The sequence below is a fragment of the Oncorhynchus clarkii genome, chromosome 9, assembly GCF_045791955.1.
Source record: "Oncorhynchus clarkii lewisi isolate Uvic-CL-2024 chromosome 9, UVic_Ocla_1.0, whole genome shotgun sequence".
Taxonomy (NCBI): Eukaryota; Metazoa; Chordata; class Actinopteri; order Salmoniformes; family Salmonidae; genus Oncorhynchus; species Oncorhynchus clarkii.
The window spans coordinates 410731-434893 of NC_092155.1; the positions used below are offsets into that span (position 1 = coordinate 410731).

The 24163-nt window shown below is 48.1% G+C and overlaps 1 protein-coding gene across 1 annotated transcript in view; it reads right to left on the reverse strand.

The window, feature by feature from the left end:
* LOC139416997 (RPA-related protein RADX) overlaps nucleotides 1-24163 on the reverse strand; it is a 46670-nt gene continuing 22507 nt past the window's right edge. The window contains exons 7-17 of the mRNA XM_071166229.1: nucleotides 17826-17951; nucleotides 15017-15109; nucleotides 12927-13100; nucleotides 10607-10731; nucleotides 9001-9156; nucleotides 8474-8934; nucleotides 7847-7915; nucleotides 4922-4968; nucleotides 2600-2914; nucleotides 1825-1989; nucleotides 1-433 (exon numbers count right to left, since the gene is read on the reverse strand). Of these exons, the coding sequence (XP_071022330.1) occupies nucleotides 309-433; nucleotides 1825-1989; nucleotides 2600-2914; nucleotides 4922-4968; nucleotides 7847-7915; nucleotides 8474-8934; nucleotides 9001-9156; nucleotides 10607-10731; nucleotides 12927-13100; nucleotides 15017-15109; nucleotides 17826-17951 (1856 nt within the window). The 3' untranslated portion in view covers nucleotides 1-308. The remainder of the gene's footprint in view (nucleotides 434-1824; nucleotides 1990-2599; nucleotides 2915-4921; nucleotides 4969-7846; nucleotides 7916-8473; nucleotides 8935-9000; nucleotides 9157-10606; nucleotides 10732-12926; nucleotides 13101-15016; nucleotides 15110-17825; nucleotides 17952-24163) is intronic.

Sequence of the window (24163 nt, forward strand, 5' to 3'; positions counted from 1 at the left end):
TGTGTTTTAGTCTTTTAGTATTGTCGTTCCTCCTTCCTCTTTTCTCCTTCCATGGAAAGTCTCGTGAACAAAAGCCATCTTCACTCACCAATAGAAAAAGTCAGGGAAAAATTCTGTCACCAATAGAAAATCAGCAAGAAAGGCTTCGAATTGGCTTTTCTTTAACCAATCATCTCCCACTCTGCACGTTTCTTGATTCGGAGCCACACCTTACAATCGTGTGATTTGCTAAGATCAAATAATGCCAAACATTTAGTTGACTCCCACATACAGTAGATTAGACTTGAATATGACGCATGATGAAGAGGTCAGTCTCTCAGAGGGAAGGCTCTACTCAGGACCACCTCCAATCTGTCTCCTCCCAGTAGACACAACTCCAGAACACACACAAGCCTCTGATTGGCCAGCTGGGAGGCCGTTGCGATCAGATCCGCTAGGATAGGACGAAAGAGGATAGTAATCATTATTATGGTGTGTGTTATCAGGTGGAGGTCTGTGTTACCAGGTGGAGGTGTGTGTTATCAGGTGGAGGTGGAGGTGTGTGTTACCAGGTGGAGGTGTGTGTTATCCGGTGGAGGTGTGTGTGTTACCAGGTGGAGGTGTGTGTTACCAGGTGGAGGTGTGTGTTACCAGGTGGAGGTGTGTGTTCCCAGGTGGAGGTGTGTGTTACCAGGTGGAGGTGTGTGTTACCAGGTGGAGGTGTGTGTTACCTGGTGGAGGTGTGTGTTACCTGGTGGAGGTGTGTGTTACCAGGTGGAGGGGTGTGTTATCAGGTGGAGGTGTTTGTTACCAGGTGGAGGAGGAGCTGTGTGTGACCAGGTGGAGGTGTGTGTTACCAGGTGGAGGTGTGTGTTACCAGGTGGAGGTGTGTGTTACCAGGTGGAGGTGTGTGTTACCAGGTGGAGGTGTGTGTTATCTGGTGGAGGGGTGTGTTACCAGGTGGAGGGGTGTGTTACCAGGTGGAGGGGTGTGTTATCAGGTGGAGGTGTTTGTTACCAGGTGGAGGAGGAGCTGTGTGTTACCAGGTGGAGGTGTGTGTTACCAGGTGGAGGTGTGTGTTACCAGGTGGAGGTGTGTGTTACCAGGTGGAGGTGTGTGTTATCTGGTGGAGGTGTGTGTTATCAGGTGGAGGTGGAGGTGTTTGTTACCAGGTGGAGGTGTTTGTTACCAGGTGGAGGAGGAGGTGTGTGTTACTAGGTGGAGGTGTGTGTTACTAGGTGGAGGTGTGTGTTACTAGGTGGAGGTGTGTGTTACTAGGTGGAGGTGTGTGTTACTAGGTGGAGGTGTGTGTTACTAGGTGGAGGTGTGTGTTACCAGGTGGAGGTGTGTGTTACCAGGTGGAGGTGTGTGTTACCAGGTGGAGGTGTGTGTTAACAGGTGGAGGTGTGTGTTAACAAGTGGAGGTGTGTGTTAACACGTGGAGGTGGAGGTGTGTCTGTTACCTGGTGCAGGTGGAGGTGTGTGTTATCAGGTGCAGGTGGAGGTTTGTGTGTTACCTGGTGCAGGTGGAGGTGTGTGTTACCAGGTGGAGGTGTGTGTTATCAGGTGGAGGTGTGTGTTATCAGGTGGAGGTGTGTGTTACCAGGTGGAGGTGTGTGTTACCAGGTGGAGGTGTGTGTTACCAGGTGGAGGTGTGTGTTACCAGGTGGAGGTGTGTGTTACCAGGTGGAGGTGCGTGTTACCAGGTGGAGGTGTGTGTTACCAGGTGGAGGTGCGTGTTACCAGGTGGAGGTGCGTGTTACCAGGTGGAGGTGCGTGTTACCAGGTGGAGGTGTGTGTTATCAGGTGCAGGTGTGTGTTATCAAGTGCAGCTGTGTGTGTTACCTGGTGCAGGTGGAGGGGTGTGTGGTGAAAAGCCTCCGTGTGTCAGGATGGTGAACCAGTGGTCGGAGTGGGAGGGGCCATGTGGAGAGGAGGGGCCTGTAGGGGCGCTGGTGGCAGAGCTACCAGGTAGGAACACTGCATCGACCACCACCCCGTCAGATAAAGCTAGAGAGATGGAGGGATGGAGAGACAGAGAGATGGAGGGATGGAGAGACAGAGAGATGGAGGGATGGAGAGACAGAGAGATGGAGGGATGGAGAGACAGAGAGAGATGGAGGGATGGAGAGACAGAGAGAGATGGAGGGATGGAGAGACAGAGACAGATGGAGGGATGGAGAGACAGAGACAGATGGAGGGATGGAGAGACAGAGACAGAGATGGAGGGATGGAGAGACAGAGACAGGGATGGAGAGACAGAGACAGATGGAGGGATGGAGAGAGAGAGAGACGGAGAGACAGAGACAGAGAGACAGATGGAGAGGCAGAGAGACAGAGACAGAGAGACAGAGACGCAGAGACAGAGACGCAGAGACAGAGACGCAGAGACAGAGACAGGGATGGAGGGATGGAGAGACAAAGACAGGGATGGAGGGATGGAGAGACAGAGACAGGGATGGAGGGATGGAGAGACAGAGACAGAGATGGAGGGATGGAGAGACAGAGGGAGGGAAGTTAGGAAGGTGTGAGGGATGAATCATTTAACCAGGGAAAGAAACCTATTTTGCAAGGGAGCAATTTAAATGTAAATGAATCAAAACCATGTACATGTGTGTACCTCTGAGTGTGAGTGTGTAGTGTCCAGTCTGGGTGTAGCTCACTGTAGGGCTGTAGTTCTCGAGACTTCTACAACACCGAAGGTTCTGGAACTCTCCTGTCTGCATCTCCACGGCAACCGCCTGTTCCTCCCTGGACGCCGGGCAGTACTGTAGGGGCACCGTCTCCATGGCAACGCGAGCCAGGCCCAGCCGACACCCACCCAACAACGAGACAGGAGAGGAGGGGGCCGTGAGGAAGGCCTGATCATCATCATCCTCATCTTCATCATAGTTGGTCTCCAGGAACTCCATGGAAGCTTCCCACAGACTGCCCTCTGACAGAGAGATGTCACAACTACACTGTTACTACAGACTGCCCTCTGACAGAGAGATGTTACAGACTGCCCTCTGACAGAGAGATGTTACAACTACACTGTTACTACAGACTGCCCTCTGATACAGCCACCACTCATTTAGTGGTTAATAGTGTCTACTCCATCACTCATTTAGTGGTTAATAGAGGCTACTCCATCACTCATTTAGTGGTTAATAGAGACTACTCCATCACTCATTTAGTGGTTAATAGAGACTACTCCATCACTCATTTAGTGGTTAATAGTGGCTACTCCATCACTCGAGGTGCTAAGTGGTTTTTAGTGGGCATATATCTCTCCACGTGCCTCTTGTCACTTCTCCGCACCTTCCTGCTGCGTCAGAGGTGAAATGGACTGCTGTACCTAATTATTCTATATCGACATTATCGAAAAATGAATCTAAACATTTTTATTTGGTTATTGAGGGAAGTAATTACCTCGATAATTATTGATATGGATTTATCGTCCAGCCCATTTATCGACTGCCCTTTGAGACATGTTACAACTACAACTTTACTACAACACTACTACAACCTTACTACAACCTTACTACAGACATGTTACAACTGCAACTTTACTACAACCTTACTACAACCTTACTACAGACATGTTACAACTACAACTTTACTACAACCTTACTACAGACTGCCCTTTGAGACATGTTACAACTACAACATTACTACAACCTTACTACAGACATGTTACAACTACAACTTTACTACAACACTACTACAACCTTACTACAGACTGCCCTTTGAGACATGTTACAACTACAACATTACTACAACACTACTACAACCTTACTACAGACATGTTACAACTACAACTTTACTACAACACTACTACAACCTTACTACAACACTACTACAACCGTACTACAGACTGCCCTTTGAGACATGTTACAACTACAACATTACTACAACACTACTACAACCTTACTACAGACATGTTACAACTACAACTTTACTACAACACTACTACAACACTACTACAACCTTACTACAACACTACTACAAGACTACTACAACCTTACTACAGACTGCCCTTTGAGACATGTTACTACTACAACCTTACTACAGACATGTTACAACTACAACTTTACTACAACACTACTACAACCTTACTACAACACTACTACAAGACTACTACAACCTTACTACAGACTGCCCTTTGAGACATGTTACAACTACAATTTTACTACAACACTACTACAACCTTACTACATCATTACTACCGGGTTCTGTTCCTCTAAAATCAGTCTGACCTGTGTACTACTACATTACTAATCAGTCTGACCTGTATACTACTACATTACTAATCAGTCTGACATGTGTACTACTGCATTACTAATCAGTCTGACCTGTGTACTACTGCATTACTAATCAGTCTGACCTGTGTACTACTGCATTACTAATCAGTCTGACCTGTGTACTACTGCATTACTAATCAGTCTGACATGTGCACTACTACATTACTAATCAGTCTGACCTGCATACTACTGCATTACTAATCAGTCTGACATGTGTACTACTACATTACTAATCAGTCTGACATCTGTACTACTGCATTACTAATCAGTCTGACATCTGTACTACTACATTACTAATCAGTCTGACCTGTGTACTACTGCATTACTAATCAGTCTGACCTGTGTACTACTGCATTACTAATCAGTCTGACCTGTGTACTACTGCATTACTAATCAGTCTGACCTGCATACTACTGCATTACTAATCAGTCTGACATGTGTACTACTGCATTACTAATCAGTCTGACCTGTGTACTACTACATTACTAATCAGTCTGACCTGCATACTACTGCATTACTAATCAGTCTGACCTGTGTACTACTGCATTACTAATCAGTCTGACATGTGCACTACTGCATTACTAATCAGTCTGACCTGTGTACTACTACATTACTAATCAGTCTGACCTGTGTACTACTACATTACTAATCAGTCTGACCTGTTCCTGTGTCGGTCTCCTCCTCTGGATGGGTCCCTAGAGTCAGTCTGCAGAGAACAGGTGAGAGACACACACACACACACACAATAAATACACAGTGCATTAGAAAAGTATTCATATCCCTTGACTTATTCCACATTTTGTTCTGTTACAGCCTTATTCTAAAACCGATTAAAATGTTTTCCCTCATCAATCTACATAAAATACCCCTAAATAACAAAATAAACACAGAAATACCTTATTTACATAAGTATTCAGATCCTTTGCTATGAGACTCAATGTTTCTGCAACTTGATTGGAGTCCACCTGTGGTAAATTCAATTGATTGGACATGATTTGAAAAGGCACACACCTGTCCATATAAGGTCCCACAGTTGACAGTGCATGTCAGAGCAAAAACCAAGACATGAGGTCGAAGGAATTGTCTGTAGAGGTCCGAGACAGGATTGTGTTGAGGCACAGATCTGGAGACGGGTACCAAACAATGTCTGCAGCATTGAAGGTCCCCAAGAACACAGTGGCCTCCATCATTCTTAAATGGAAGAAGTTTGGAAACACCAAGACTCTTCCTAGAGCTGACCGCCCGGCCAAACTGAGCAACCGGGGGAGAAGAGAAGGGGCTTGGTCTGAGCGAGAACCCTTGCTCCAGAGTTCCTCTGTGGAGATAGGAGAATGTTCCAGAAGGACAAACCATCCAGAATGCCAAGTGTCACATCTGGAGGAAACCTGGCACCATCCCTACGGTGAAGCATGGTGGTGGCAGCATTATGCTGTGGGTATGTTTTTAAGCAGCAGGAACTGGGAGACTAGTCAGGATCGATGGAAAGATGAACAGAGAAAAGTACAGGGAGATCCTTGATGAAAACCTGCTCCAGTGCGCTCAGGATCTCAGACTGGGGCGAAGGTTCACCTTCCAAAAGGACAACGAACCTAAGCACATTGTAATCCCTGCCAGAGGTGCTTCAACAAAGGGTTACGCTCAGGATCTCAGACTGGGGCGAAGGTTCACCTTCCAAAAGGACAACGAACCTAAGCACATTGTAATCCCTGCCAGAGGTGCTTCAACAAAGGGTTACGCTCAGGATCTCAGACTGGGGCGAAGGTTCACCTTCCAAAAGGACAACGAACCTAAGCACATTGTAATCGCTGCCAGAGGTGCTTCAACAAAGCACGCGTCGCGTGATGTATTTTTGTCTCTACCTTCTTGCCCTTTGTGCTGGTGTCTGTGCATAATAATGTTTGTGCCATACTGTGTTGCTACAGTGTTGTTGTCATGTGTTGCTGCCTTGCTATGTTGTTGTCTTATATGTAGTGTTGTGATGTGTGTTTTGTCCTGTATTTATATCTATATTCTTAATGCCTCCCTCCCCGTAGGAGGTCTTTTTCCTTTTGGTAGGCTGTCATTGTAAATAAGAATTTGTTCTTAAGGAGAAGTATATCTCTAATTCCATGTATAACACTTGTATTTTCATCAACATTTATGATGAGTATTTCTGTAAATTGATGTGGCTCTCTGCAAAATCACTGCATGTTTTAGAACTACTGAACGTAACGCACCAATGTAAAATTAGATTTTGATATAAATATGCACTTTATCGAACAAAACATACATGTATTGTGTAACATGAAGTCCTATGAGTGTCATCTGATGAAGATCATCAAAGGTTAGTGATTCATTTTATCTCCATTTCTGCTTTTTGTAACTCCTCTCTTTGGCTGGAAAAATGGCTGTTTTTCTATGACTTGGTGGTGACCTAACAATCGTTTGTGGTGCTTTCGCTGTAAAGGGTTTTGAAATCAGACATTGCGGCTGGATTAATGAGAATTATCTTTAAAATGGTGTAAAATTCTTGTATGCTTGAGGAATTTTAATTATGAGATTTTGTTTTGAATTTGGCATCCTGCACGTTCACTGGCTGTTGGCGGGGTGGGACGCTACCGTCCCACAAATCCAAGAGAGGTTAACTAACTTAGTGAAATAAAATAAAAACGTAAATGTGATGTTTCAGTTTATTTTTAATACATATGCAAAAAAATCTAAAAACCTGTTTTTGCGTTTTGGGGTATTGTGTGTAGATTGATGAGGAACAAAAACAATTTAATCCATTTTAGAATAAGGCTGTAAAGTATCAAAATGTAGAAAAAGTCAAGTGGTCTGAATACTTTCTGAATGCCCTGAACACCAGTCTCAACGTCAACAGTGAAGAGGAGACTACAGGATGCTGCCCTTCTAGGCAGAGTTCCTCTGTCCAGTCTCAACGTCAACAGTGAAGAGGCGACTCCGGGATGCTGGCCTTCTAGGCAGAGTTCCTCTGTCCAGTCTCAACGTCAACAGTGAAGAGGCGACTCCGGGATGCTGCCCTTCTAGGCAGAGTTCCTCTGTCCAGTCTCAACGTCAACAGTGAAGAGGTGACTCCAGGATGCTGCCCTTCTAGGCAGAGTTCCTCTGTCCAGTCTCAACGTCAACAGTGAAGAGGTGACTCCGGGATGCTGGCCCTTCTAGGCAGAGTTCCTCTGTCCAGTCTCAACGTCAACAGTGAAGAGGTGACTCCGGGATGCTGGCCCTTCTAGGCAGAGTTCCTCTGTCCAGTCTCAACGTCAACAGTGAAGAGGTGACTCCGGGATGCTGGCAGAATTCCTCTGTCCAGTGTCTGTGTTCTTTTTCCCATCTTAATCTTCATTTTTATTGGCCTGCGAAATGGCTTTTTCTTTGCAAATTAATTACTGAAAAATCATACAATGTGATTTTCTGGATTTTTGTTTTATATTCCGTCTCTCACAGTTGAAGTGTACCTATGATAAAAATTACAGACCTCTACATGCTTTGTAAGTAGGAAAACCTGCAAAATCAGCAGTGTATCAAATACTTGTTCTCCCCACTGTATATGCACACACTATATATACACAGACTATATATTTACACACCTCTTCCTGGGGGGTCCAGCACTGCTGAAAAGTTTTCTCTTTGGGGATTTACCGTTGCTGAGTCCTAACCTACAACACACAATAATATATACATAATAACACCTAACCCATAACACACAATAATATATACACAATAACAACCAACCCCATTACTCTATACAGCAGTGTGATAATATGTACATAATAACAACCAACCCCATTACTCTATACAGCAGTGTAATAATATATACATAATAACAACCAACCCCATTACTCTATACAGCAGTGTGATAATATATACATAATAACAACCAACCCCATTACTCTATACAGCAGTGTGATAATATGTACATAATAACAACCAACCCCATTACTCTATACACCAGCGTAATAATATATACATAATAACAACCAACCCCATAACTCTATACAGCAGTGTGATAATATGTACATAATAACAACCAACCCCATTACTCTATACAGCAGTGTGATAATATGTACATAATAACAACCAACCCCATTACTCTATACAGCAGTGTGATGATATATACATAATAACAACCAACCCCATTACTCTATACAGCAGTGTGATGATATATACATAATAACAACCAACCCCATTACTCTATACAGCAGTGTGCGTCTTACCCTGCTCTCAGCATCAGAAGCCTGGGACTCAATTTGATCGACGAGCCTGGAGAGGAGGGAGGGAGACGAGGGGAGGAGGGAGACATACGAGGAGAGGAGGGAGAGATACGAGGAGAGGAGGGAGAGATACGAGGAGAGGAGGGAGAGATACGAGGGGAGGAGGGAGAGATACGAGGGGAGGAGGGAGAGATACGAGGAGAGGAGGGAGAGATACGAGGAGAGGAGGGAGAGATACGAGGGGAGGAGGGAGAGATACGAGCGGAGGAGGGAGAGATACGAGCGGAGGAGGGAGAGATACGAGCGGAGGAGGGAGAGATACGAGCGGAGGAGGGAGAGATACGAGGAGAGGAGGGAGAGATACGAGGAGAGGAGGGAGAGATACGAGGGGAGGAGGGAGAGATACGAGGAGAGGAGGGAGAGATACGAGGAGAGGAGGGAGAGATACGAGGGGAGGAGGGAGACATACGAGGAGAGGAGGGAGAGATACAAGGGGAGGAGGGAGAGATTCGAGGAGAGGAGGGAGAGATACGCGGGGAGGAGGGAGAGATACGCGGGGAGGAGGGAGAGATACGCGGGGAGGAGGGAGAGATACGCGGGGAGGAGGGAGAGATACGAGGAGAGGAGGGATATATACGAGGAGAGAAAGCAGCAGGTCTGTCTGTCCACACTAGACACTGGTCTTCCTAAAGGAGACAGAATGATAGTCTGTATGTTCTAACTAAATAAGAGCAATAATGGCTTCTTTTTGTAGGCACCAACTCCACCATGGTTAGACAAAGCCTATGGGGAAATGTAGTTTTTTTTTTGTTATTTAGGGGGATAAACACTGAAAATAAGGTCCGTAGAAAACACAGGCTTAGGAGATAATTTACGTTTTGTTTTAGGAGATAATCTTAAATCAGTTAACGTCACTTGTTGTGAATTTTGAAGCATTTATGTAAAAAAAAAGACAATAGAGGCTTTATATTTCATAAAGGTCATGTTAACCCCTAACCCTAACCCCAACCTTAACCCCTAACCCTTAACCCTAATCCCTAACCCCCCTAACCTTAACCCTAATCCCTAACCCCCCTAACCCTAACCCCAACCTTAACCCTAATCCCTAACCCCTAACCCTCCTAACCCCAACCCCTAACCCTAACCCCAACCTTAACCCCTAACCCTTAACCCTAATCCCTAACCCCCCTAACCCTAACCCCAACCCCAACCTTAACCCCTAAACCTTAACCCTAATCCCTAACCCCCCTAACCCCAACCTTAACCCCTAACCCTTAACCCTAATCCCTAACCCCTAACCCTCCTAACCCTAACCCCTAACCCTTAACCCTAATCCCTAACCCCCCTAACCCTAACCCCAACCTTAACCCCTAACCCTTAACCCTAATCCCTAACCCCCCTAACCCTAATCCCTAACCCTCCTAACCCTAACCCTAACCCCAACCTTAACCCCTAACCCTTAACCCTAACCCCCCTAACCCCAACCTTAACCCCTAACCCTTAACCCTAATCCCTAACCCCTAACCCTCCTAACCCCAACCCCTAACCCCAACCTTAACCCCTAACCCTTAACCCTAATCCCTAACCCCCCTAACCCTAACCCCTAACCCCTAACCCTAACCCCCCTAACCCTAATCCCTAACCCCCCTAACCCCTAACCCCTAACCCCAACCCTAACCCTAATCCCAACCCTAACCCTAATCCTAACCCTAATCCCAACCCTAACCCTAATCCCAACCCCAACCCCTAACCCTAACCCCTAACCCCCCTAACCCCAACCTTAACCCCTAACCCCAACCCCTAACCCTAATCCCTAACCCCCCAAACCCTCCTAACCCCAACCCCTAACCCCCCTAACCCCTAACCCTAATCCCAACCCTAACCCCAACCCCTAACCTCCCCTAACCCCTAGCCCCAACCCTAGCCCTAATCCTAACCCCTCCTAACCCCTCCTAACCCTAACCCCTCCTAACCCCTCCTAACCCTAACCCCTAACCCTTACCCCTCCCCATACTGTAGGAATGGGTGAACCAACCACCTGAATAACAAAGACCATTTAGCAGACCTTTTTATCCAAAGCAACTTAATCATGAATGCGTACATTTTACGGGTGGTCCTGGGAAGTGTGTTAGTTACCTTTCCTCTATGGCAGTGAGTAACCATGGTGATGGTTGCCTGGATACAGAAGCTACGTCTCTCTCTGTACTGAAGTCGCTCCACCTCCCACTTTAGCTCCGCCCCTCTCAGCAGGCCTAGTTCCCCTACACACACAGTAAGAAACAGAAGACCTGAACACAAATATAAACGTGTGTAAAGCTGACATCAAGGTAAAGGGTGGCAACTTTGAAGAATCTCAAATATATGTTGATTTGTTTAACACTTTTTTGGTTACTACATGATTCCCATATGTGTTATTTCATTGTTTTGATGTCTTCACTATTATTCTACAATGTAGAAGATAGTAAAAATAAAGAAAAACCCTGGAATGAGTAGGTGTCCAAACGTTTGACTGGTGCTGTATCTATGAGCTGGAAATCAAGAGTAAGCTAATTAAGACATCAAAGTTTATTTGTCACGTGAGCCGAATACAACAGGTCAGACCTTACAGTGAAAACAACAACAGTGAAAAGACAATTGAAAAAAAGAGTTGCAAGGCTCCATTCTGACAGTTATTCAGGCTGATTGAGGTAGCATGTACATGTAGATATGCCTAAAGTTACAGTTATTCAGGCCGATTTAGGTAGCATGTACATGTAGATATGCCTAAAGTGACTATGCATATATGATGAACAGAGAGTAGCAGTAGCATAAAGGAGGGGGGAGGTACACAATGCAAATAGTCCGGGTAACCATTGGTTACCTGTTCAGGAGTCTTTTAGCTTGGGGGTATCTACCATCGAGAGCATCACTGCCTGGTATGACAACTGCTCGGCCTCCAACCGCAAAGCACAACAGAGGGTAGTGCGTACGGCCCAGTACATCACTGGGGCCAAGCTTCCTGCCATCCAGGACCTCTACACCAGGTGGTGTCAGAGGAAAGCCAATAAAATGTCAAAGACCTCAAACCACTCCAGTCATAGACTGTTCTCTCTACTACCGCATGGCAAGTGGTACCGGAGTGCCAAGTCTAGGACAAAAAGGCTTCTCAACAGTTTTTACCCGCAAGAAATAAGACTCCTGAACAGGTAAACAAATGGCTACCCGGACTATTTGCAACGTGTGCCCCCCCACACCCCCTCTTTTACGCTGCTTATTATCTATGCATAGTCCCTTTAACTCTACCTACATGTACATATTACCTCAATTACCTTGACTAACCGGTGCCCCCGCACACTGACTCTGTACTGGTACCCCCTGTATATAGCCTCCACATTGACTGTGTACCAGTACCCCCTGTATATAGACTCCACATTGACTCTGTACCGGTACCCCCTGTATATAGCCTCCACATTGACTCTGTACCAGTACCCCCTGTATATAGCCTCCAAATTGACTATGTACCGGCACCCCCTGTATATATCCTCCCCATTGACTCTGTACCGGTACCCCCTGTATATAGTCTCCACATTGGCTCTGTACCGGTACCCCCTGTATATAGCCTCCACATTGACTCTGTACCAGTACCCCCTGTATATAGCCTCCACATTGACTCTGTACCGGTACCCCCTGTATATAGCCTCCACATAGACTCTGTACCGGTACCCACTGTATATAGCCTCCACATTGACTCTGTACCGTAATAACCTGTATATTGCCTCCACATTGACTCTGTACCAGTACCCCCTGTATATAGCCTCCACATTGACTCTGTACCGGTACCCCCTGTATATAGTCTCCACATTGACTCTGTACCGGTACCCCCTGTATATAGCCTCCACATTGACTCTGTACCGGTACCCCCTGTATATAGCCTCCACATTGACTCTGTACCGGTACCCCCTGTATATAGTCTCCACATTGACTCTGTACCGGTACCCCCTGTATATAGCCTCCACATTGACTCTGTACCGTAATAACCTGTATATTGCCTCCACATTGACTCTGTACCAGTACCCCCTGTATATAGCCTCAGGACATTGCAATGTATTGCCCTGGCCACATCTGCAGTCCTCATGCCTCCTTGCAGCATGCCTAAGACACGTTCACGCAGATGAACATGGATCCTGGGCATCTTTCTTTTGGTGTTTATCAGAGTCAGTAGTAAGGCCTCTTTTGTGAGTGCCTATCGTCTGTAAGTTGTTAGTGTCTTAATGACCGTTCCACAGGTGCATGTTCATTCATTGTTTATGGTTCATTGAACAATCATGGGAAACGGTGTTTAAACCCTTTACAATGAAGATCTGTGAAGTTATTTGGATTTTTACTAATTATCTTTGAAAGACAGAGTCCTGAAAAAGGGCCTTTTTTGCTGAATTTACAGTCAACTAACCTGGATAAAGTAGAAACTCAGTCATACCTTTTCTGTTCTTCATGTAGGCTTCCAGGGAGACGGGAGGGGGCGGGTAGATGAAGTATCCACCAACCACAGCCCTGCTCAGCACCTGTCTGTCATCCACGCTCCGCAGCCATCGGACAAACTGACGCACTGGGTGGAGCTTCCTGTAGGGCATCACTGAGTGGTGGCCAGAACCTAGAGGTTAACCAATCAGCATCAAGAACTGGGAATGTGTGTTACCAGTACAGTAGACCTGTGTGTGTGCGCATGTGTTTATGTGTGTGTAGGTAGTGTGTGAGTATTTGTATTTATTATGGATCCCCATTAGTTCCTGCCAAGGCAGCAGCTACTCTTCCTGGGGTTTATTATGGATCCCCATTAGTTCCTGTCAAGGCAGCAGCTACTGTTCCTGGGGTTTATTATGGATCCCCATTAGTTCCTGTCAAGGCAGCAGCTACTGTTCCTGGGCTTTATTATGGATCCCCATTAGTTCCTGTCAAGGCAGCAGCTACTGTTCCTGGGGTTTATTATGGATCCCCATTAGTACCTGCCAAGGCAGCAGCTACTCTTCCTGGGGTTTATTATGGATCCCCATTAGTTCCTGCCAAGGCAGCACCTACTCTTCCTGAGGTGTATAATGGATCCCCATTAGTTCCTGCCAAGGCAGCAGCTACTCTTCCTGGGGTTTATTATGGATCCCCATTAGTACCTGCCAAGGCAGCAGCTACTCTTCCTGGGTTTATTATGGATCCCCATTAGTACCTGCCAAGGCAGCAGCTACTCTTCCTGGGGTTTATTATGGATCCCCATTAGTTCCTGCCAAGGCAGCAGCTACTCTTCCTGGGGTTTATTATGGATCCCCATTAGTTCCTGCCAAGGCAGCAGCTACTCTTCCTGGGGTTTATTATGGATCCCCATTAGTTCCTGTCAAGGCAGCAGCTACTGTTCCTGGGGTTTATTATGGATCCCCATTAGTTCCTGTCAAGGCAGCAGCTACTGTTCCTGGGGTTTATTATGGATCCCCATTAGTTCCTGTCAAGGCAGCAGCTACTGTTCCTGGGGTTTATTATGGATCCCCATTAGTACCTGCCAAGGCAGCAGCTACTCTTCCTGGGGTTTATTATGGATCCCCATTAGTTCCTGCCAAGGCAGCACCTACTCTTCCTGAGGTGTATAATGGATCCCCATTAGTTCCTGCCAAGGCAGCAGCTACTCTTCCTGGGGTTTATTATGGATCCCCATTAGTACCTGCCAAGGCAGCAGCTACTCTTCCTGGGTTTATTATGGATCCCCATTAGTACCTGCCAAGGCAGCAGCTACTCTTCCTGGGGTTTATTATGGATCCCCATTAGTTCCTGCCAAGGCAGCAGCTACTCTTCCTGGGGTTTATTATGGATCCCCATTAGTTCCTGCCAAGGCAGCAGCTACTCTTCCTGGGGTTTATTATGGATCCCCATTAGTTCCTGTCAAGGCAGCAGCTACTGTTCCTGGGGTTTATTATGGATCCCCATTAGTTCCTGCCAAGGCAGCAGCTACTCTTCCTGGGGTTTATTATGGATCCCCATTAGTTCCTGTCAAGGCAGCAGCTACCCTTCCTGGGGTTTATTATGGATCCCCATTAGTTCCTGCCAAGGCAGCAGCTACTCTTCCTGGGGTTTATTATGGATCCCCATTAGTTCCTGCCAAGGCAGCAGCTACTCTTCCTGGGGTCCAGCAACATGAAGGCAGTTATACAATTTTAAAAACATTACAATACATTCACAGCACATTAAGTATGTGCCCTCAGGCCCCTACTCCACTATCATGTATATCATGTACATGTGTGTCATGGCTCTATGTAGTACTGTGCGCCTCCCATAGTCTGTTCTGGACTTGGGGACTGTGAAGAGACCTCTGGTGGCATGTCTTGTGGGGTGTGCATGGGTGTCTTGTGGGGTGTGCATGGGTGTCTTGTGGGGTGTGCATGGGTGTCTTGTGGGGTGTGCATGGGTGTCTTGTGGGGTGTGCATGGGTGTCTTGTGGGGTGTGCATGGGTGTCTTGTGGGGTGTGCATGGGTGTCTGAGCTGTGTGCTCGTAGTTTGTAGGTAGCGTGTGTGTGTGTGTGTGTTACCTGTGCAGTAGATCTGTGTGTAGGTAGTGTTGGTGAGGTAACAGCAGGATGAATCTCCGACCATCTGGAGTCTGGTACACACCACTACGGATACTACAGAGACACAGAGAAACACAGAGAAAGATAAATAATCAGTTATAGAACCCATTGCCCTTTATGGTTGTGATGTCTGGGGTCCGCTTACCAACCAAGCATTCACCAAATGGGACAAACACCAAATTGAGACTGGATTTTTTTTGCAGAATTCTGCATGCAATGTAAAACACCAAATAATGCAGAGCAGAATTTTTCCGATACTAATGATCAAAATCCAGAAAAGAGCCGTTAAATTCTACAACCATCTAAAAGGAAGTGATTCCCAAACCTTCCATAACAAAGCCATCACCTACAGAGAGATGAACCTGGAGGAGAGCCCCCTAAGCAAGCTGGTCCTAGGGCTCTGTTCACAAACACAACAGACCCCACAGAGCCCCAGGACAGCAACACAATTAGAACCAACCAAATCATGAGAAAACAAAAATAATATTCTTTCCAATGTGTCAAGTAATTAACAAAAAAAACTGAGCAAACTAGAATGCTATTTGGCCCTAAACAGAGTGTACAGTTTTGAGAATGACACAAATATTAATTTCCACAAAGTTTGCTGCCGAGCCACTTAGTTATCACTTTTACATTATGACAAGGTGCTCCATCATGCTGGAAAAGACATTGTTCGTCACCAAACTGTTCCTGGGTGGTTGGGAGAAGTTGCTCTCGGAGGATGTGTTGGTACCATTCTTTATTCATGGCTGTGTTCTTAGGCAAATTGTGAGTGAGCCCACTCCCTTGGCTGAGAAGCAACCCCACACATGAATGGTCTTAGGATGCTTTACTGTTGGCATGACACAGGACTGTTGGTAGCTCTCACCTTGTCTTCTCCGGACAAGCTTTTTTCCAAATGCCCCAAACAATCGGAAAGGGAATTCATCAGAGAAAATGACTTTACCCCAGTCCTCAGCAGTCCAATCTCTGTACCTTTTGCAGAATATCAGTCTCTCCCTGATGTTTTTCCTGGAGAGAAGTGGCTTCTTTGCTGCTCTTCTTGACACCAGGCCATCCTCCAAAAGACTTTGCCTCACTGTGCGTGCAGATGCACTCACACCTGCCTGCTGCCATTCCTGAGCAAGCTCTGTACTGGTGGTGCCCCGATCCCGCAGCTTAAATCAACTTTAGGAGACGATCCTGGCGCTTGCTGGACTTTCTTGGGCGCCCTGAAAGCTTCTTCACAGCAATTGAACCGCTCTCCTTGAAGTTCTTGATGATCTGATAAATGGTTGATTTAGGTGCAATCTTACTGGCAGCAATATCATTGCCTGTGAAGCCCTTTTTGTGCAAAGCAATGATGACAGCACATGTTTCCTTGCAGGTAACCATGGTTGACAGAGGAAGAACAATGATTCCAAGCACCACTCTCCTTTTGAAGCTTTCAGTCTGTTATTGGAACTCAATCAGCATGACAGAGTGATCTCCAGCCTTGTCCTTGTCAACACTCACACCAGTGTTAACGAGAGAATCACTGACATGATGTCAGCTGGTCCTTTTGTGGCAGGGCTGAAATGCAGTGGAAATGTTTTTGGGGGATTCAGTTCATTTGCATTGCAAAGAGGGACTTTGCAATTAATTGCAATTCATCTGATCACTCTTCATAACATTCAGGAGTATATGCAAATTGCAATCATACAAATTGAGGCAGCAGACTTTGTGAAAATTAATGTGTCATTCTCAAAACTTTCGAACACAACTGTACTGTACACAGTGGCAGAATGACTGACCCAAATGTAAGGACATCTTTGACTATGTACAGATTCAGTGAGCATAGCCTTGCTCTCAAGAGAAGACAGGCTATGTGCACACTGCCTACAAAATGAGGTGGAAACTGAGCTGCACTTCCTAACCTCCTGCTCCATGTATGACCATATTAGATAGACATATTTCCCTCAGATTCCACAGATACACAAAGAATTTGAAAACAAACCCACTTTTTATAAACTCTCATATCTACTGGGTGAAATTCCAGTGTTCCATCACAGCAGCAAGATATGTGACCTGTTGCCACGAGAAAAGGGCAACCAGTGAAGAACAAACTGTCACGACTTCCGCCTTTCATTTTCCATTTGTTTTGTCTTGTTTTCCCACACACCTGGTTCACATTCCCTCATCAGACTAAATGTATATTACCCTCTGTTTCCCCATGTCTGTGTGGATTCTTTGTGTAAGGTGTTACACTACTGGTTTGTTTATAACCTAGGTTTGTTTGTTTTGTTTAATCCAGTTCTTGTTACCGTGGTTGTGCTTTGTGCTGCCTCGCCTGTGCCTTTGGGCCAGGGTGGATATTAAAGTTCTCCTGTTATCACCCATCTCTGCTCTCCTGCGCCTGACTTCCCGGCAACCAGTCACGTTACACAAACACCATCGTAAATACAACCCATATTTATGTTTATTTATTTTCCCTTTTATACTTGAACCATTTGTACATCATTACAACACTGTATACAGACATAATATATAAGATTTGTAATGTCTTTATTCTTTTTGGAACTTCTGTGAGTGTAATGCTCATTTTTATTGTTTATTTCACTTTTGTATATTATCTATTTCACTTGCTTTGGCAATGTTTAACATATGTTTCCCAAGGCAATAAAGCCCCTTAAGTTGAATTGAGAGAGCGATAGAGGGAGAGAGTTGAGGGGAGGCATGAGTAGAGTATAGGAGGAGTCCGTGTGTGTGTGTGTGTGTGTGTGTGTGTGCGCGCACGCGCGTATTATCTTACGTGGGAGTATCTTGTTGTGTGTCTCTGGTTGAGACGTTGAGAAGAGCTTTATCATGATTGGTTGATCAGAAGTCCCGTCGTCCAATCGGAGCCACCGATACTCCAACAGCTCTTTACCCTGTCCATCTGCATGAGGAAGATATCATCATCGTCACAACCATCATCATCAGTCACCATCAGTGTGTCCTCTCTACAGTGTGCTCTCTCTCATAGAGGGGGAGTGTCATGACTCTCCTGTGATGATCTGAAGGATCAGGTTACAGTGTGTCCTCTCTACAGTGTGCTCTCTCTCATAGAGGGGGAGTGTCATGACTCTCCTGTGATGATCTGAAGGATCAGGTTACAGTGTGTCCTCTCTACAGTGTGCTCTCTCTCATAGAGGGGGAGTGTCATGACTCTCCTGTGACGATCTGAAGGATCAGGTTACAGTGGGTCCTTTCTACAGTGTGCTCTCTCTCAGAGGGGGGGGGGGACTGTTTTATGGCGGTTGTAAAATACCCCTATGCTCTGTATTCGAGGTTGGAATGTAAACTGTGGAACACAGAGAGACACTTGGGCAATCAGAAGTTTGGATAATTAAACAATATTTATATTTTTGAGAGTGTGGGAATGGTCTGTGGATATTTAAAGAACAATCCTGTCAAAGTTGTTTCAATTGGTGACCTCATGAAAGACAGGAGACCCACATGACTGTATCTCTGCTTGTGTTTTCAATGATCAGACTCACATCTAGATGTTGGATAAAATGAATGAATGAATATGAAACTATTTGTGAAAAAATGTAATGTAATGTTAGCCTTCTAAATGAGAATTGTTCTTCATATAAAAAAGTGAACTAGTCAGTGGCCACGCCCCCGTGAGGCCAGACATTACATCATGGAACCGCCCCTTCTTCCACAGAGTATAAAACTCACTTCTGACAAAATGTACATTAAGTCAGAGAACGCCGGGACGGATGGCTACAATTCTATAGGCCACTGGACCACGCAAACCACGGTGTAAGCTAAGGTGGCAAATGGTTGCATTTCTAAGACCAGAAAATATGAAGTGGTTGGCACTACAACTCTACCAAAGGACAAGACCATACAGCGTGGAGCATTGGCTACACGGCTGGAAATGGTTCAACTATCGATTCACTACAGAAGTAAGAAATCCTAGGACGTCAAGCTAACCGTGTGTAGCTGGAAATGTACGAAGCCTAGGACAAGAATACAGGCAACCGCCGAAACATCAATCATATGCGACAACATTGGGTACGCCTGACGTATCCATTATGAACACAACCAGAGACTTTTCTGTCTACTCTCTCCAACAGATGGACCGGCCGACCACAGAGGGAGACAACAAGACATACACTCGGAAATATGTAAATTGCCATTTATTTTCAAATGAGCGGTTGTTCATTTTCAAAGTACTAGCGATTTCTATGAGTGTAGTAATCAGCTATGAGTCTCCCGGTCTTGAGCAGTCCCCACCCCTTTCCTTTGTCTACCATGTTACAGACTATAGTAGACTACTGTAGTTATTCTCTATGAGTGTAGTTATCAGCTATGTGTTTCCCGCTCTTGAGCGGTCCCCGCCCCTTTCCTTTGTCTACCAAGCCGTCATATCAGTTTGGTCCGCTAGTGTAATGCTCCGGGTGTCGTGGGTGTGGAGTCAAATGCAGGAGACAGAGAGTTCAATGCTGCGCATCTTTTAATCGCACCAATGCACCACAGGGTGCTCACAAAAACGTTACGTTCCCAAAACACAGGGAAATCAAAATGTACAATGGGAAACAATCCCGACCGGACACTAAACACGTGCCTATACCACAGAGCCGAAGGTTTACATAGAAATAATCCCGCACAACAACCAGGCGGGCCGGCTGTCTAATAAAGACAAACTAATTAAACATTCACAGGTGCTACCACTCAACATACAAGGAGGGGAAGGAAAAACAATCAGTGGCAGCTAATAGGCCGGTGACGACGACCGCCGAGCGCCACCTGCCCGGGAAAGGGAAACACCCTCGGTCGGACTCGTGACAGTACCCCCCCCCTGACGCGTGGCTCCCGCAGCGCGCCGACACCGGCCTCGAGGTCGCCCCGGAGGACGAGGCGCAGGGCGATCCGGATGGAGGCGATGGAAATCCCTCAACATGGAGGGATCCAAGATGTCCCCCACCGGTACCCAGCACCTCTCCTCCGGACCGTACCCCTCCCAGTCCACGAGGTACTGCAGGCCCCTCACCCGGCGTCTTGAGTCCAGAATGGCCCGGATCGTGTACGCCGGGGACCCCTCGATGTCCAGCGGGGGGGGGGACCTCCGGTACCTCACTGTCCTGCAGGGGACCAGCTACCACCGGCCTGAGGAGAGACACATGAAACGAGGGGTTAATACGATAATAGGAAGGGAGTTGTAATCGATAACACACCTCGTTTATCCTCCTCAGGACTTTAAAGGGCCCTACACACTGCGGACCCAGCTTCCGGCAGGGCAAGCGGAGAGGTAGGTTTCGGGTCGAGAGCCAGACCCTGTCCCCCGGTACAAACACGGGGGCCTCACTGCGGTGGCGGTCAGCACTCCTCTTCTGCCGTCCACTCGCTTGTCGTAGAGATTCCTGGACGGCCCTCCAGGTCTCCTTGGAGCGCTGTACCCATTCCTCCACCGCAGGAGCCTCGGTCTGGCTCGGATGCCATGGTGCCAGGACCGGCTGGTACACCAACACACACTGAAAAGGGGACACGTTAGTAGAGGAGTGGCGTAGTGAGTTCTGAGCCATTTCAGCCCAGGGAATGTATCGTGCCCACTCCCCTGGCCGATCCTGGCAATACGACCGCAGAAACCTACCCACCTCCTGGTTCACTCTCTCCACCTGCCCATTACTCTCGGGGTGATAACCGGAGGTCAGGCTGACAGAGACCCCCAAACGTTCCATGAACGCTCTCCATACCCGGGACGTGAATTGGGGGCCCCGATCAGAAACGATGTCCTCCGGCACCCCGTAGTGCCGGAAGACATGGGTGAATAACGCCTCCGCAGTCTGTAGGGCTGTAGGGATACCGGGCAACGGGAGGAGACGGCAGGACTTAGAGAACCGATCCACAATTACCAGAACCGTGGTGTTCCCCTGAGACGGCGGGAGATCGGTTAGGAAATCTATGGACAGATGTGACCATGGCCGCTGTGGAACAGGGAGGGGTTGTAGCCTCCCTCTAGGAAGGTGCCTAGGAGCCTTACTCTGAGCGCACCCTGAACAGGAGGAGACATAACCCTTAACGTCCTTAGCCAACGTAGGCCACCAATACCTCCCCTGAAGGCTCCCCACTGTCCTCGTCACCCCAGGGTGACCCGAGGAGGGTAGGACGTGAGCCCACCGAATCAGTTTGTCCCGAACACCAAGCGGCACGTACCTTCGCCCTGCTGGACACTGAGGAGGCGCGGGTTCAGCCCGTAACGCCCGCTCGATGTCCGAGTCCACCTCCCATACCACTGGGGCTACCAGCTTCGAGGCGGGAAGGATGGGAGTAGGTTCGGTGGACCCATCCTCCGTGTCATAAAGGCGGGACAGTGCGTCAGCCTTCACGTTCTGGGAGCCCGGTCTATAAGACAAAGTAAATCGGAACCGGGTGAAGAACATGGCCCACCTTGCCTGACGTGGGTTAAGTCTCCTAGCTGCCCGAATATACTCCAGATTCTGGTGGTCGGTCCAGATGAGAAAGGGGTGTTTAGCCCCCTCAAGCCAGTGTCTCCACACCTTCAGAGCTCTAACCACCGCTAGCAACTCCCGGTCCCCCACATCATAGTTACGCTCCGCTGGGCTGAGCTTCCTTGAGAAGAAAGCGCAGGGTCGGAGTTTTGGTGGCGTACCCGAGCGCTGTGATAGCACGGCACCCACCCCAGCCTCGGACGCGTCCACCTCCACTATGAATGCTAGAGAGGGGTCCGGATGCGCCAACACGGGCGCATCAGTAAACAGCACCTTCAACTTGTTGAATGCTCCGTCCGCCTCTGCTGACCACTGCAAACGCACCGGGCCCCCCTTCAGCAGTGAGGTGATGGGAGCCGCTACCTGGCCAAAACCCCGGATAAACCTCCGGTAGTAGTTGGCAAAACCCAGAAAACGCTGCACCTCCTTTACCGTGGTCGGAGTCGGCCAATTACGCACGGCCCTAATGCGGTCACCCTCCATCACTACCCCCGAGGTGGAAATGCGATATCCCAGAAAAGAGACGGCTCGTTTAGAGAACACGCATTTCTCAGCCTTGACGTATAGGTCATGCTCCAGCAGTCTACCAAGCACCTTGCGCACCAGAGACACATGCGCGGTGTGAGTGGCCGAGTAGATCAGAATGTCATCGATATAAGCCACCACTCCCTGCCCGCACAGGTCCCTGAGAATCTCGTCTACAAAGGATTGGAAAACGGCTGGAGCATTCTTTAACCCATACGGCATGACGAGGTACTCATAGTGGCCTGATGTAGTACTAAATGCGGTTTTCCACTCGTCTCCCTTCCGAATACGCACCAAACTATACGCGCTCCTGAGATCCAGTTTTGTGAAGAACTGCGCTCCGTGGAACGATTCCACCGCCGTAGCGATGAGAGGTAGAGGGTAACTATACCCCACTGTGATGGCGTTTAGACCTCTATAATCGATACACGGACGCAAGCCTCCCTCCTTTTTCCTCACAAAAAAGAAACTTGAGGAGACGGGTGAAATGGAGGACCGAATGTACCCCTGTCCCAGCGCCTCCGTGACATATGTCTCCATTGCCAACGTCTCCTCCTGGGACAGCGGGTACACGTGACTCTTGGGAAGCGCAGCGTCTACCTGGAGATCTATCGTACAATCCCTTCCCGGTCGATAAGGGGGTAATTTAGTCGCTTTCACTTTACTGAAAGCGATTGCCAAATCGGCATACTCGGGGGGAATGCACACCGTGGAACCCTGTTCTGGACTCTTCACCGACGTGGCACCGATGGAAACTCCCAAACACCTTCCAGAACACTCCTCTGACCACCCCTGGAGAACCCCCTGTTTCCACGAAATTTGAGGATTGTGCCGGGCCAGCCAGGGAGTCCCCAGCACCACTGGAAACGCAGGCGAGTCAATAATAAAGAAACTGATACGCTCCCTATGATTCCCCTGCGTCACCATGTCCAGTGGGACCGTGGTCTCCCTGACCATCCCTGACCCTAATGGCCGGCTATCTAGGGAGTGCACGGGGAAAGGAGAATCTATCGGCACCAGCGGAACCCCTAATTTAAGGGCGAGTCCGCGATCCATAAAGTTCCCAGCTGCGCCTGAATCGACGAGCGCCCTATGCTGGGAAGAGGGAAAAAAGCGAAGGAAAAAAGTTAAGACAAACATGTGGCCAACAGGGGGTTCTGGGTGAGTTTGATGCTGACTCACCTGGGGTGACCGAGAAGCGTTCCGCCTGCCATCTCTACTCCCAGACGGACCCCCCCAGCACCGATCAGACGTGTGTCCTCTCCGACCACAGTTGGTGCAGGGAAGGCCTCCTCCTCCGGTACCCCTCGGCGCAGCCCCTCCCAACTCCATCGGAATGGGAGCGGAGGGGCTGGGTGGTGGAACGCACAGGACCCTCTCTGAACGCCCGCGGGCAGCCAGCAGATTATCCAGTCGAATGGACATGTCAATCAGCTGATCCAGTGACAGAGTGGTGTCCCGACACGCTAACTCCCGGCGGACATCCTCTCGGAGACTACACCTGTAGTGGTCCATGAGGGCCCTGTCGTTCCACCCAGATCCGGCTGCCAAGGTCCGGAACTCCAGCGCGTAATCCTGGGCGCTCCTCCTCTCCTGCCTGAGGTGAAATAGTCGTTCTCCCGCCGCTCGGCCGTCTAGAGGGTGATCAAACACGGCGCGGAAGCGACGGGAAAACTCTGGGTAGTGCTCCCGCGCTGAGTCTGGACCATTCCAGACCGCGTTCGTCCATTCCAGGGCACGACCCGTGAGGCAGGAGATGAGGACACTCACCCTCTCTTCTCCTGAGGGAGTGGGTCTGATGGTGGCCAGGTATAGCTCCAGCTGGAGCAGAAACCCCTGGCAACCCGCCGCCGCTCCATCATAAGCCCTCGGTAGCGTCAGACGGAGGGTGCTGGAGTCGGGAGATAGGGAGTCCGGAACCGTGGGTGCCGAAGGTGGAGAGAGGAGCCCACTCCTCTCCCATCTGTCCATTCTCTCCATCACTTGATCCATCGCGGATCCGATCCGATGAAGGACGGTGGTGTGGTGGAGAACCCGTTCCTCCATCGATGGGAGAGGGTTGGCTGCTGCTCCTGCTGACTCCATCAATTTGATAGGTGCGGGATTCTGTAATGCTCCGGGT